Here is a 13,855-nt window from a genome sequence, read left to right as displayed (position 1 = left end):
AATGATAGTGAAGATGATCCAGGACCTCGGAAAAAGAATGGAGGCTAAGATCGAGAAGATGCAAGAAATGTTTAACAAAGACCTAGAAGAATGAAAGAACAAACAAACAGAGATGAATAATAGAATAACTGAAATGAAAACTATACTAGACGGAATCCATAGCAGAATAACTGAGGCAGAAGAACGGATAAGTGACCTGGAAGACTGAATGGTGGAATTCACTGCTGTGGAACAGACTAAAGAAAAAAGAATGAAAAGAAATGAAGGCAGCCTAAGAGACCTCTGGGACAACATTAAAAGCAACAACATTTGCATTATAGGGGTCCCAGAAGGAGAAGAGAGAGAGAAAGTACCTGAGAAAATATTTGAAGAGATTATAGTCGAAAACTTCCCTAACATGGGACAGTAAATAGCCACCCAAGTCCAGGAAGCGCAGAGAGTCCCATACAGGAGAAACCCAAGGAGAAAAATGCTGAGACACATACTAATCAAATTGGCAAAAATTAAGGACAAAGAAAAATTATTGAAAGCAGCAAGGGAAAAACAAAAAATAACATACAAGGGAACTCCCATAATGTTAACAGCTGATTTCTCAGCAGAAACTCTACAAACCAGAAGGGAGTGGCATGACATACTTAAAGTGATGAAAGGGAAGAACCTACAACCAAGATTACTGTACCCGGCAAGGATCTCATTCAGATTCGATGGAGAAATCAAAAGCTTTACAGATAAGCAAAAGCTAAGAGATTCAGCACCACCAAACCAGCTCTACAACCAATGCTAAAGGAACTTCTTTAAGTGCGAAACTGAAGAGAAGAAAAGGACCTACAAAAACAAACCCAAAACAATTAAGAATATGGTCATAGGAACATACATATTGATATTTACCTTAAACATGAATGGATTAAATGATCCAACCAAAAGACACAGGCTTGCTGAATGGATACAAAAACAAGACCCATATATATGCGGTCTACAAGAGACCCAGTTCAGACCTAGGGACACATACAGACTGAAAGTGAGGCAATGGAAAAAGATATTCCATGCAAATGGAAATCAAAAGAAAGCTGGAATAGTAGTACTCATATCAGACAAAATAGACTTTAAAATAAAGAATGTTACAAGAGACAAGGAAGCACACTACATAATGCTCAAGGGATCAATCCAAGAAGAAGATATATTATAAATATATATGCACCCAACATAGGAGCACCTCGATACATAAGGCAACTGCTAACAGCTATAAAAGAGGAAATCGGGGCTTGCCTGGTGGCGCAGTGGTTGAGAGTCTGCCTGCCAATGCAGGGGACACGGGTTCGTGCCCCAGTCCGGGAAGATCCCACATGCCACAGAGCGGCTGGGCCCGTGAGCCATGGCCACTGAGCCTGCGCATCTGGAGCCTGTGCTCCGCAACGGGAAAGGCCACAACAGTGAGAGGCCCGTGTACTGCAAAAAAAAAAAGAGGAAATCGACAGTAACACAATAATAGTGGGGGACCTTAACACCTCACTTACACCAATGGACAGATCATCCAAACAGAAAATTAATAAGGAAACACAAGGGCTTCCCTGGTGGCACAGTGGTTGAGAGTCCGCCTGCCGATGCAGGGGACGCGGGTTCCGTGCCCCGGTCCGGGAAGATCCCACATGCCGCGGAGCGGCTGGGCCCGTGAGCCGTGGCCGCTGAGGCTGCGCGTCCGGAGCCTGCGCTCCGCAGCGGGAGAGGCCACAGCGGTGAGAGGCCCGCGTACCGCAAAAAAAAAAAAAAAAAAAAAAAAAAAAAAAAAAATAAGGAAACACAAGCTTTAAATGACACAATAGACCAGATAGATTTAATTAATATTTGTAGGACATTCCATCCAAAAACAGCAGATTACACTTTCTTCTCAAGTGCTCATGGAACATTCTCCAGGATAGATCACATCTTGGGTCACAAATCAAGCCTCAGTAAATTTAAGAAAATTGAAATCGTATCAAGCATCTTTTCTGACCACAGTGCTATGAGATTAGAAATCAGTTACAGGGAAAAAAACGTAAAAAACACAAACACATGGAGGCTAAACAACATGTTACTAAATAACCAAGAGATCACTGAAGAAATCAAAGAGGAAATCAAAAAATACCTAGAGACAAATAACAATGAAAACACGATGATCCAAAACCTATGGGGTGCAGCAAAAGTGGTTCTAAGAGGTAAGTTTATAGCAATACAATCCTACCTCAAGAAACAAAAATCTCAAATAAACAATCTAACCTTACACCTAAATGAACTAGAGAAAGAAAAACAAACAAAACCCAAAGTTAGTAGAAGGAAAGAAATCATAAAGATCAGAGCACAGGGCTTCCCTGGTGGCGCAGTGGTTGAGAATCCGCCTGCCAATGCAGGAGACACGGGTTCGTGCCCTGGTCCGGGAAGATCCCACATGCTGCGGAGCAACTAAGCCCGTGAGCCATGGCCGCTAGGCCTGTGCGTCCGGAGCCTGTGCTCCGCAACGGGAGAGGCCACAGCAGTGAGAGGCCCGCATACCGCAAAAAAAAAAAAAAAAAAAGATCAGAGCACAAATAAATGAAACAGAAACAAAACAATAGCAAATATCAATAAAACTAAAAGCAGGTTCTTTGAGAAGATAAATAAAATTGATAAACCATTAGCCAGACTCATCAAGAAAAGAGGGAGAGGACTCAAATCAATAAAATTAGAAATGAAAAAGGAGAAGTTACAACAGACACCGCAGAAATAACAAAGCATCCTAAGAGACTACTACAAGCAACTCTATGCCGATAAAATGGACAACCTGGAAAAAATGGACAAATTCTTAGAAAGGTATAGCCTTCCAAGACTGAACCAGGAAGAAACAGAAAATATGAACAGACCAGTCACAAATAATGAAACTGAAACTGTGATTAAAAATCTTCCTACAAACAAAAGTCCAGGACCAGATGGCTTCACAGGTGAATTCTATCAAATATTTAGAGAAGAGCTAACACCCATCCTTCTCAAACTCTTCCAAAAAATTTCAGAGGAAGGAGCACTCCCAAACTCATTTTACGAGGTCACCATCACCCTGATAACCAAAACCAGACAAAGATACTACAAAAAAAGAAAATTACAGACCAATATCACTCATGAATATAGATGCAAAAATCCTCAACAAAATACCAGCAAACAGAATCCAACAACACATTAAAAGGATCATACACTATGATCAAGTGGGATTTATCCCAGGGATGCAAGGATTCTTCAATATATGCAAATCAATCAATGTGGTACACCATATTAACAAATTGAAGAAGAAAAACCATATGATCATCTCAATAGATGCAGAAAAAGCTTTTGACAAAAGCTTTTATGATAAAAACCATTTATGATAAAACCATTTATGATAAAAACTCTCTAGAAAGTGGGCATAGAGGGAACCTACCTCAACGTAATAAAGGCCATATAAGATAAACCACAGCAAACATCATTCTCAATGGTGAAAGCATTTCCTCTAAGATCAAGAACAAGACAAGGATGTCTACTGTCACCACTATTATTCAACATAGTTTTGGAAGTCCTAGCAATGGCAATCAGAGAAGAAAAAGAAATAAAAGGAATACAAATTGGAAAAGAACAAGTAAAACTGTCACTGTTTGCAGATGACGTGATACTATACATAGAGAATCCTAAAGATGCCACCAGAAAACTACTAGAGGTAAACAATGAATCTGGTAAAGTTGAAGGATACAAAATTAATGCACAGAAATCTCTTGCATTCCTATATACTAACAATGAAAAATCTGAAAGAGAAATTAAGGAAACACTCCCATTTACCATTGCAACAAAAAGAATAAAATACCTAGGAATAAACCTACCTAGGGAGACAAAAGATCTGTATGCAGAAAACTATAAGACACTGATGAAAGAAATTAAAGATGATACCAACAGATGAAGAGATATACCATGTTCTTGGATTGGAAGAATCAACATTGTGAAAATGACTATACTACCCAAAGCAATCTACAGATTCAATGCAATCCCTATCAAATTACCAATGGCATTTTTTATGGGACTAGAATAAATCATCTTAAAATTTGTATGGAGACACAAAAGGCTCTGAATAGCCAAAGTGGCCTTGAGGGAAAAAAACGGAGTTGGAGGAATCAGACTCCCTGACTTCAGACTATACTACAAAGCTACAGTAACCAAGGCAGTATGGTACTGGCACAAAAACAGAAATATTGATCAATGAAACATGATAGAAAGCCCAGAGATAAACCCATGCACCTGTGGTCAACTAATCTATGACAAAGGAGGCAAGGATAGACAAAGGAGGCAAAGATATACAATGGAGAAAAGACAGTTTCTTCAATAAATGGTGCTGGGAAAACTGGACAGCTACATGTAAAAGAATGAAATTAGAACACTCCCTAACACCATACACAAAAATAAACTCAAAGTGGATTAGAGACCTAAATGTAATATTGGACACTATAAAACTCTGAGAGGAAAACATAGGAAGAACGCTCTTTGACATAAATCACAGCAAGATCTTTTTTGATCCACCTCCTAGAGTAATGGAAATAAAAACAAAAATAAACAAATGGGACCTGATGAAACTTAAAAGCTTTTGCACAGCAAAGGAAACTACAAAGAAGACAAGACAACCCTCAGAGTGGGAGAAAATATTTGCAAATGAGTCAGTGGACAAAGGATTAATCTCCAAAATATATAAACAGCTCATGCAGCTCAGTATCAAAAAAACAAACAACCCAGTCCAAAAATGGGCAGAAGACCTAAACAGACATTTCTCCAAAGAAGACATACAGATGGTCAAGAAGCACATGAAAAGCTGCTCAACATCACTAATTATTAGAGAAATGCGAATCAAAACTACAATGAGATATCACCTCACACCAGTTAGAATGAGCATCATCAGAAAATCTACAAACAACAAAAGCTGGAGAGGGTGTGGAGGAGAAAAAGGAACCCTCTTGCACTGTTGGTGGGAATGTAAATTGATACAGCCATTATGGAGAAGAGTATGGAGGTTCCTTAAAAAACTAAAAATAGAACTACCATATGACCCAGCAATCCCACTACTGGGCATATACCCAGATAAAACCATAATTCAGAAAGACACATGCATCCCAATGTTCATTGCAGCACTATTTACAATAGCCAGGACATGGAAGCAACCTAAATGCCCATCGACAGATGAATGGATAAAGAAGATGTGGTACATATATACAATGAGATATTACTCAGCCATAAAAAAGAACAAAAGTGGGTCATTTGTAGAGATGTGGATGGATCTAGAGACTGTCATACAGAGTGAAGTAAGTCAGAAAGAGAAAAACAAATATCGTATATTAACGCATATATGTGGAACCTAGAACAATGGTACAGATGAACTGGTTTGCAGGGCAGAAATAGAGACACAGATGTAGAGAATAAACGTATGGACACCAAGGAGGGGAAGTGGTGGGAGTTGGGGGTGGTGGTGTGATGAATTGGGCGATTGGGACCGCCATGTATACACTGATGTGTATAAAATTGATGACTAACAAGAACCTGCTGTATAAAAAAATAAATAAAATTAAATTTTTAAAAATGAAGTAGTGATACATGCTACAACATGAATGAACCCTGAAAACAAACAAACAAACAAACAAACTTCACATAGCTCACTGCTCTTACCAAGATTCAGCTGTGTTTTTGTTTTTGTTGTTGTTGTTCTATGACTTAGACTACTTTCCACACTTCCAAAAAAGTTGATTTTGACTATTCTTGCCAGTGTTATCACTGAGGGGGCTTCTGTAGAACCTTATTTTGACATTTTGGAAGTGCTTTCCATTTTCCCTCCTAACTTCATATGAAGCCATATGAATGCAGTGTTTATATAAAGCTCTCCTTTGTTCCACGGTAGTATTTAAGTTTACTTAGTATTTTTGTGTGCCACTATGGTTCATTTCTTTCCATTGCTCTACTCTTGTATTTCTCTGTGTGGGTCTGTCACAATTTAGCATCCATTGTATTAGCTGTGAACGTGGGGTTCTTTTCTTTTGGAATACTGTGAAGAGTGCTTCTGTGTCCATTATTATCTAGTAAGAGGATGCAAATAAGCAGAAATATCTAGGGTATTTAAAATATGCTATTTCAAAGTGGCATGCCAGTTTACATTTCCAAAGCAGTTTTTGAGAGGTTCCACTGTTCCACAGTAATGCTTAGAATCTTCAGTCTTCTGTAGTCTGTCTTGTGGGTGTATAGTGATAGCTCTCTGTGGCATTACTCTGAATACTAAAGAGGTTGAACACCTTCACAAATAGTTTTGGACCCATCCTTTGTATTTTGACTCCACTAGAATAAACTTTCATCCTCATCCATCCATCATCCAAACTGCTGTGCTCCAGGATGTCAGTGGATAAATAACCCTCCATTGTCAAATCAAATGATCAACACTGGGCTCTCACGCTAGGGACCTACCAGCAACATTTAAAAGATAATGGGCATGTCTGACTTAACCTTTTAAAAGAATCACTCTGCCTGCTGGGTGGGAAATAGGCTATTGTGGGAGCCAGGGTGGAAGCAGAGAGGCCAGTTAAAAACTTCTGCAGTTGTCTAGGAGGGAGGGAGTTGATGGTGACTTGCAGTGCACTGGAGAGTTGGGGGTGGCAGTAAGGGGTCACATTCTGGATGTGTGAGAGGGGCAATGGAAGTTCCTAAACTCCAGACTGGCAATAAAATCAGTGTCTGGAGAATCTTAGGACGGACGTTAGATTGGCCAGGGAGATAGATTACAGCAATGAAACAGGCATGAGGTTGTAAACACTTGGTCAGTCATGATTCCACCTCTGATGTTTTCTTTTTTAAAAAATATTTTCTACCTGTGAGAAGAGTCACCATGGTTTTGTCATTCACAAATTGATCCAACACATTTATTGCCCTCGTGCATTTCATTCTGGCATAACCTCCTCATGTAAGACTTCCATAATTTTATTGAATAACAAAAGTGGTATTGGATTCTTCTTTCCTAGTCTTCTCTAGTTCAAAAAAATTTAAAGCTTAATGTCCAGAAGCAGGGGGAATATTAATTTTAAAGAGTCAGCCTTTTGTAATCATTCTTGAAGGAAGCCTGCTCTTCGTTTCGTGAAAACTTTTTGGTGAGCGTATTTGCCCAAAGGAAACACCAGAATTGTATTCTGAAGTTAAGTTAGTAAACACAAGAAGTTTTTAAAAAATTTTAAATACATTTTCAAAAAATTTTGCAAACTAATATAAAACTTTGTTTAGTGCAGAATCGTGTCACCTGTGTTTAACGTAAGTCTTATTTTTTCCTTCAACTGGACCCAGAGAAGAGAGTGGAGTTCGACTTTAAGTTGTGAGGGCATTCCCAAAAGCACTCTTATGGACAAGAAGAGAGGTCAGGCTGGGGACATCCAAAGAGAGAGGACCTATCCAAGTCTCCCAGGGAGGGGCATGACCTCTGGACTCCAGGAACATTAATATTGGCTACATCCAAATGTGTTCTTGGGCTTCCCTGGTGGCGCAGTGGTTGAGAGTCCGCCTGCCAATGCAGGGGACACGGGTTCGTGCCCCAGTCCGGGAAGATCCCACATGCTGCGGAGCGGCTGGGCCCGCGAGCCATGGCCGCTGAGCCTGCGTGTGCCGGAGCCTGTGCTCCGCAACGGGAGAGGCCACAACAGTGAGAGGCCCGCATACCGCAAAACAAACAAACAAACAAATGTGTTCTTTTCCACACTGTAAGGTCCCTTCCCCTGCCCCCACCCCCTAAGTCTGGATAAAAATCCAGAGCTTGAACGTGGCTGTGCTTTGGGAAACTAAGGGAAGGGCCTCAGTCTCCGCTGGCCACAGGGAGCACAGAGAGGACAACAGCCACCCAGGGAAGGCAGGTAAAGGATGGCAAGAAGTCACTGTCAGAATCTGCTGGGCCAGCAACTGGCTGGGTCATGCGTGGCTACCAACACAGATTATTGGAAAGTGTAAGCAAGCATTCCTCAGAATCCCCCAAACATAACGGGGAGAGGAATCAAGCGAAAGAGTGCACTTTGCAGAGGCAGTCACTCAAATTGCAGAACACTGAACCTTGAACCTGGAGATTTCAGACCCGAGTTACCCTACCTTCTCTTTCCTGACCATGTTAAAACTGGTCACTTCCCTGCTATAGTCTATCCTAAAGAGCTTCAGCCTTCAATCCCCAGACTCTGGGGTTTCCACACATTTTAAGATTCACCTGAGAATTTATAATTATGTTCATTTTTTGATCACTCTTTCAGAGGAAGTTCATTCAAATAGCTGTCCTACCTTTGTTTCCTGCCTTTAACCTGGTCTTGTCAGTCGGTCATAAAGACAGCAACTAAACATTTTAAATAGTCTATACAACTTCCATATTTGCTAAATTTTTGTAAACTTTGTTGTCAAATATTGTGAAATCCTAAATAGGTTTTACTGATTGATTCCCAATTATCTACCTGACTTTTGGTTTTTAAAGAACACCTTTGAGTTAGCTAAGCATATTTACCCCATATCTAGATCATGATTCCCTTCTATTTCTTCAGGATTTTTTTAAAAAGACTGATGCTTACTAGCTTTTATTATAGTCATCATTAGCATGTGCACTTAGGAAGGGTGCCGCTTCTGTTTTCCACTGAAGTGCTTCTCAGCAGAAATCCTCCACATCTTTTTCAGAAGTCTCTAATGACAGGTTTACCCTTGGAGGCCTTCATTTACCCAGTTTCACTCTCGTTCTCAAAGCTCTCAGGTGACTACCAACTAATAGTGTGCTTTCACCATGAATCTTGACCTTCTGGCATACAATGTCCTGAGATTTGATTACCAGCAAATCTCGTGGCCTGGAAACTTACATAACTGAAGGCTTGATTTTAGATTTTGCTCTGAAGTTCAGTTTTGTTCCACCAAAAGTAATTAACATAAGCTTCTTGAAAGCAGAGGCTAGGTCTTGTCCTCCTTTTGTTTGCTCTTTTCTGCTCACATAGGATTGGGCAGTTAGAAGAGGGATTCAGCAAATGTACCATCAGGGACTGATGCTCAGGAATTTCCCCAAGACTCAAAACACTCAACCTGTAGCAGCACTGCACCTGAACAAGGTTTCGGTTGTGCCATGCCTAGGGACTAGCAAGGGCATCCATACAAGTTACCCTCCTATTTTAAGGTTGGCCCTGGTTAAGTCATTCACTTGGTCAACATTTACTGAGCACCTATGGTGATCTGGGCCCTCAGAGCTGAATAGGATATAAACCTGCCACTCCATGATGTCAGGATGTAATCGGGGGAAAGACTCTTTCATCGATCATGACTACACAGTGTGGTAGGTTCATGATAGAGATCAACATCCATTTGTAAGGCTTCTGTTTCATTAGAGTCACTGAGGGAGAAGCCACGTTCTGGGCAATTAAGGACATGTCAGTTGTCTTCCTGCTCACTTTTTTTAACTAAAGGAACAGGCTCACGAGGCAGTGGCGAATGTAGATTCAGTCATACCTGGGGCGGTATGCAGCTTCCACCCCTTACCAGCTCTAGAGCAAAAGTCTTTGGTCTCTGTTTCTTTATGTACAAGATGGAGGTCTCATAGGGTGGATGGGAGGATTAAATTAAGACAACAAATGTAAAGTAGCACAGTGTCTTGCACAGAATGCATAATGTTATATTGTATGTGCTTTGTGCTCTCTTTACAGACAATTGACTACCCTCCAAAGCTCTGTTCCTTTGGACTGTCAGTCAACAATATGTTAACTTAAAAAGGAAATGAGAAATAAATATAATAAGTGAAGTAGAAAAACAGAAAAGAAGGAACAATTAATACTTCCAATTGAACTCCATTCTAGACAAGGTTGTCTCTTGCCTAGGCTGCTCCCCTTCCCCCATGCGTCCAGACCCAGGGGGATCGGACCACCCTGGATCAGATGTAGCCCCTTCCAAGAGAGCCCCAAAATAAAGAATCCTCAAGGACTCGGCTGTATGGAGTCTGAAGTGATACTTCATCTTAAAATAGCTTTTTATTTATTTAAAATTACCTTTTATTCGTGAATAGCAACTTTTGGGGCAAATTAGATTACTCAGCAGATAATATTTTTAAGATAATGGTTATGAGTGGGATTAATGACCCTGTGATAGTCATAGGTAGAGGTAATACTGTGTATCAAACAATGTAGATGGAAGATGGTAGGCCCTGAAAAGTAATTTCAGATCAGAAATTGGCCCAAATGAAAGATGATATTGATAGGTATGATTCATGAGAAGAGCTTAAATAAAATTGTTTCATGAAATGGGAAAAAAGCAAAAATATAGAATATTTTACATGAGTTTATATGAATACATAACCAAATTACTAAAATGAGTACTGAAAGCAGGGGCGTCTCTGTTCCCATGTTAGTATGTTTCTGTAGACTATATATTCCTGGTCAGAGCTACAGGAGCCATCAATTCTCACTTCACCGTTGCTTCTCTGAGCCCCTCTTTCCCACTCAGTGCTTGAGATATTCGATATTTTTGGATTCTTCCACCAATACACTTCTGCCTTTGGTTATCCTTTTCCTTCACCTGCTCTTATGGTGCTGGCTCTCCTGGTGGTGGGGCCTCCGGCGGCAGCGGCATTGCCTCCAGTGGCAGGGGAGCCTCCAGCGGCGGCAAGGGGGCCTCCTCCGGTGGGGGGGCCTCCTCTTCTTGGTCCTTCTCTTCTGACTCCTCCTCCCGTAGCCCCACTGGTAGAAACTCCGTTAAGAATCCCTCACTAGTGGTTTCCTCTGAACTGTCCTCCGAGGTCCACCCTAGGGTCTCTACTGACTCAGTTACAGCCCTGAAGGTAATGAAAAATATTAAAACCAACAACAATATTAAAAGAAATGAAGGGAGTATGAAAATTAGCTTGCCAACATTTCTAAACTCAATGCTACGATGAAAAGAACTGCCACCTACACCTCCACTTTGCATTTCAATTGGTTTGCCAGGTGGACCACTGTCTACACTACCACCGTCTCCTGGACCTCTGCAGTCAGGGGGAGCGTAGCCAGCCTCACAATGGCAGTGCCTAAAATTGTTGCAAACTCCTTTCCCATTACACATTTCTGCGGGTTTGCAGTCATACTTGAGCACCGCGTAATCAGTACAAGAGTAATTTACACAGACTTTGTTTGGAGCACAAAGAGTGCCAGTGTGCACATCTCCATCATCAGGGATATCAGTAGTGTTATAGGCATCCATGCTCCAGCACCAGTCATCTTCATGAGCGACCTGGATCAGTGTATGATTTGGTTTGATTTGTGGTACCTGTCTAACATTTGTACATACAAGTTTCCCACAAAATATATTATCATCTACACACTTCAAATATCTTAACCTAGGTGAGTTGGTAATACCACAGTTTCCAAACTGGTCCCCTCTTCTGTTCATTGAAATGTAACAGTTTTCTGGGGCAGACCTTGCAGAGAATCCATATATATCCATGCATTGATTATCAGGGTTCTTACAGCGACCTCCAGCGCAATAGTGAATTCTGTCACACATTGTACCATCTATCTTATAGCTGTCTATGGGGCATTCTCCAGAGGAACCATCACAATACTCTGGGAGGTCACACTCCCCCAAAGCAGGACGGCACATGAATCCCTTATATTTCAGTTGGCATTTAACGCAGCAGAGTCCATCACTACACTCTGCATTCTCCTTCAGCCTACATGTTTGGTCACAGCACGGGTGACTGTCACAGTCAGAACCACAGTCACACTGCTCCTCCTCTTCTACAACACCATTTCCACAGCGGGACTCCCTCCGTAAGCGGCCTTTGTGCCCAGGCTTGTCAAATAGGCAGGCCCCTTTGTGTTCCCAGAGGAACTGGTAGAAGAAGTCAGAGCTGCAGTCGCTGAAGCCACTTTCTTTAGTGATATTTTCACGCATGAGGCCAAAGGGTTTATCTTTACAAACGCAGGCCGAATGGTCATGCGGAATACCGAAGTTGTGCCCAAGCTCGTGGACCATGAGTGCTGCAAACAGGAGGACATCCTCATGATGGAAGGACTCAACGGCTGCTGCAAAATCACTTGAACAGGCACCGCTGAGAAATGCCTGCCCCGTATCCTCTTTAGGATGGTGTCCAACGATCATGTGGGCAACATCATGCTTCACACGATGGAAGAGCCTCTCTTGTCTCCAGCTATTGAAATTCCTGAGCGCAGCTTGCAGGTCCACTGGGACCTCTGTGAGGTCCCCCTCAGTCCAAATCTCCATTCCAGCCAGCACCACCTCTGTGTTTATTCCCCTGGTGAAGCTGTTGGCCAGGGCAATGATGTCCATTACTCTCTGGACTGTCTCATTGACGTCACTGCCCCACATTTGGAACCGCTGGTTGTCGACCACGACAAACATCTCCACGTACTTGGTGTGTGACCACAAGTAGGATGGCACCTGCCGACTGCGAGGCTTGCTGCTCTCTTGTTGCCGGCTGGTGAATGCCACTTGGCTGTCATTGGAAGTGACACTACAGGAGACTGGAGCTTCATGGGCCATGGTGTACAGCACATGTTCAAACCGTTTTGAAGAGTGAATGGGCTCAATGCCATAGGATTTTTCCTCCTTAATCAGGACGCCCCTGAGGCCTGAACAGGTGTTGACAGAAACAAAAGAACCTGGGACTCCTTCTATGTAGCCTTCATAATGACAGTCATGTGAGATGAAAGGCATTTCTCGCCCCAGGATGCCATTGTGGTAGCTGAAGACTGGAAAGTTATTCACAAAATAGTCTCTCTTCACCTTTAGGTGAATCAGCTGCTTCTGGCCCTGCATAAATAGCACATAGGAGAGCTTTTCCACTTGGTCTTCCCTTCCTTCCACTGTCAGACTCTTGGGGGTGACTGTTTCATAGAAAGAGTAATGTACTGATCCCAGGTCACAGTACAAGCTTGGCAGAGAAATCACCAACAGCAACACAATCCTCAAACTGAAACATGAAGATCCTGGCACTGGCCCCAGCCTCATGTCCCTCTTCTGCTGAGCCCAAGTCTGAAACTTTATCTTACCCTCCTTCAAGGCCACTTGGTTTTTCCATAGAGAAGGCAGTATAGAGGCAGAGTGTGTCACAGACGCTGCCACTGTCATGGCCCTAGTAAATCAGTTGATGATGCAGGGCCTGTGTCCAGCAGCAGCAGCTTTCCCTGACACGCAGACCCTCCGTCACAGGTATTCACTTCAGATCTATGCTGGCTTCATAAAGGGTGGGTACTGCCCAACTCTGAGTCTTACAGACCTTGGGGCTGTTTCCGTTCTTGCTTTTCTCTCTTGGCCTTCAGCAGTTTCGTTACTATATGACTTCCTTCCAACAGCAATGGTTTTAATGCTCCTTGGCTAAGTTCCCTTTACGCTTACACAGAGATATACCAAGTAGAAGGCCTGTAATGATTCAGCCAGGACTGTTACTCAGGTAAATTATCCTTATCCTCAGCCCAGGGCCACACTACTCCTGATATCCGTTAATCTGCACATTCTTTGAAACCCAACATTCTGGCAGGAGGTCAGGGGGGAGGGGATGGGGATTCTTCGGGGATCTCAGAGCAGGACAAAGTTCTCTGTTGCACATTACCTCTTTTCCTCATTTCTGTAGTATTGAGGGTACTGCTTTTCAGTCCAGCCCTTCTTTGTCAGGGTCTGGTTTTTCTCCCTTAATTCAAGAAAACTTGTATGTGGATACACAAATTCTCCCTCATTAACTTTTGTTCATAACAGATGAGTTTAGCTGCTTTGTGTCTGCTTATAAACATAATTTTCCTCTAATAAGTTTTCCTAATGCACAAACATACTAAGTGTTAAATGAAAGGAGTTCAGTTTCACTATGGAGACTTACAAG

At 42.1% G+C, this 13,855-nt stretch overlaps 2 protein-coding genes across 3 annotated transcripts in view; one reads left to right on the top strand and one right to left on the bottom strand.

The window, feature by feature from the left end:
• Nucleotides 1-13,855, top strand: part of TMEM116 (transmembrane protein 116) — a 143,933-nt gene that overhangs the window by 114,201 nt on the left and 15,877 nt on the right. The gene's annotated exons all lie outside the window — the stretch shown is intronic.
• Nucleotides 10,415-13,110, bottom strand: LOC131742539 (disintegrin and metalloproteinase domain-containing protein 1a-like). Its single transcript, XM_059040524.2, has one exon. The coding sequence runs from the start codon at nucleotides 13,108-13,110 to the stop codon at nucleotides 10,567-10,569; it is 2,544 nt and encodes an 847-aa protein (XP_058896507.1). The 3' UTR covers nucleotides 10,415-10,566.

This window comes from Kogia breviceps, chromosome 15 (genome assembly GCF_026419965.1).
Source record: "Kogia breviceps isolate mKogBre1 chromosome 15, mKogBre1 haplotype 1, whole genome shotgun sequence".
Classification (NCBI taxonomy): Eukaryota; Metazoa; Chordata; class Mammalia; order Artiodactyla; family Physeteridae; genus Kogia; species Kogia breviceps.
This window is presented reverse-complemented; position numbering and strand designations above follow the sequence as displayed.

Excerpts from the sequence above, each read along its gene's own strand:
- LOC131742539 (XM_059040524.2), bottom strand. The coding sequence starts at position 13,110 with ATGACAGTGGCAGCGTCTGTGACACACTCTGCCTCTATACTGCCTTCT.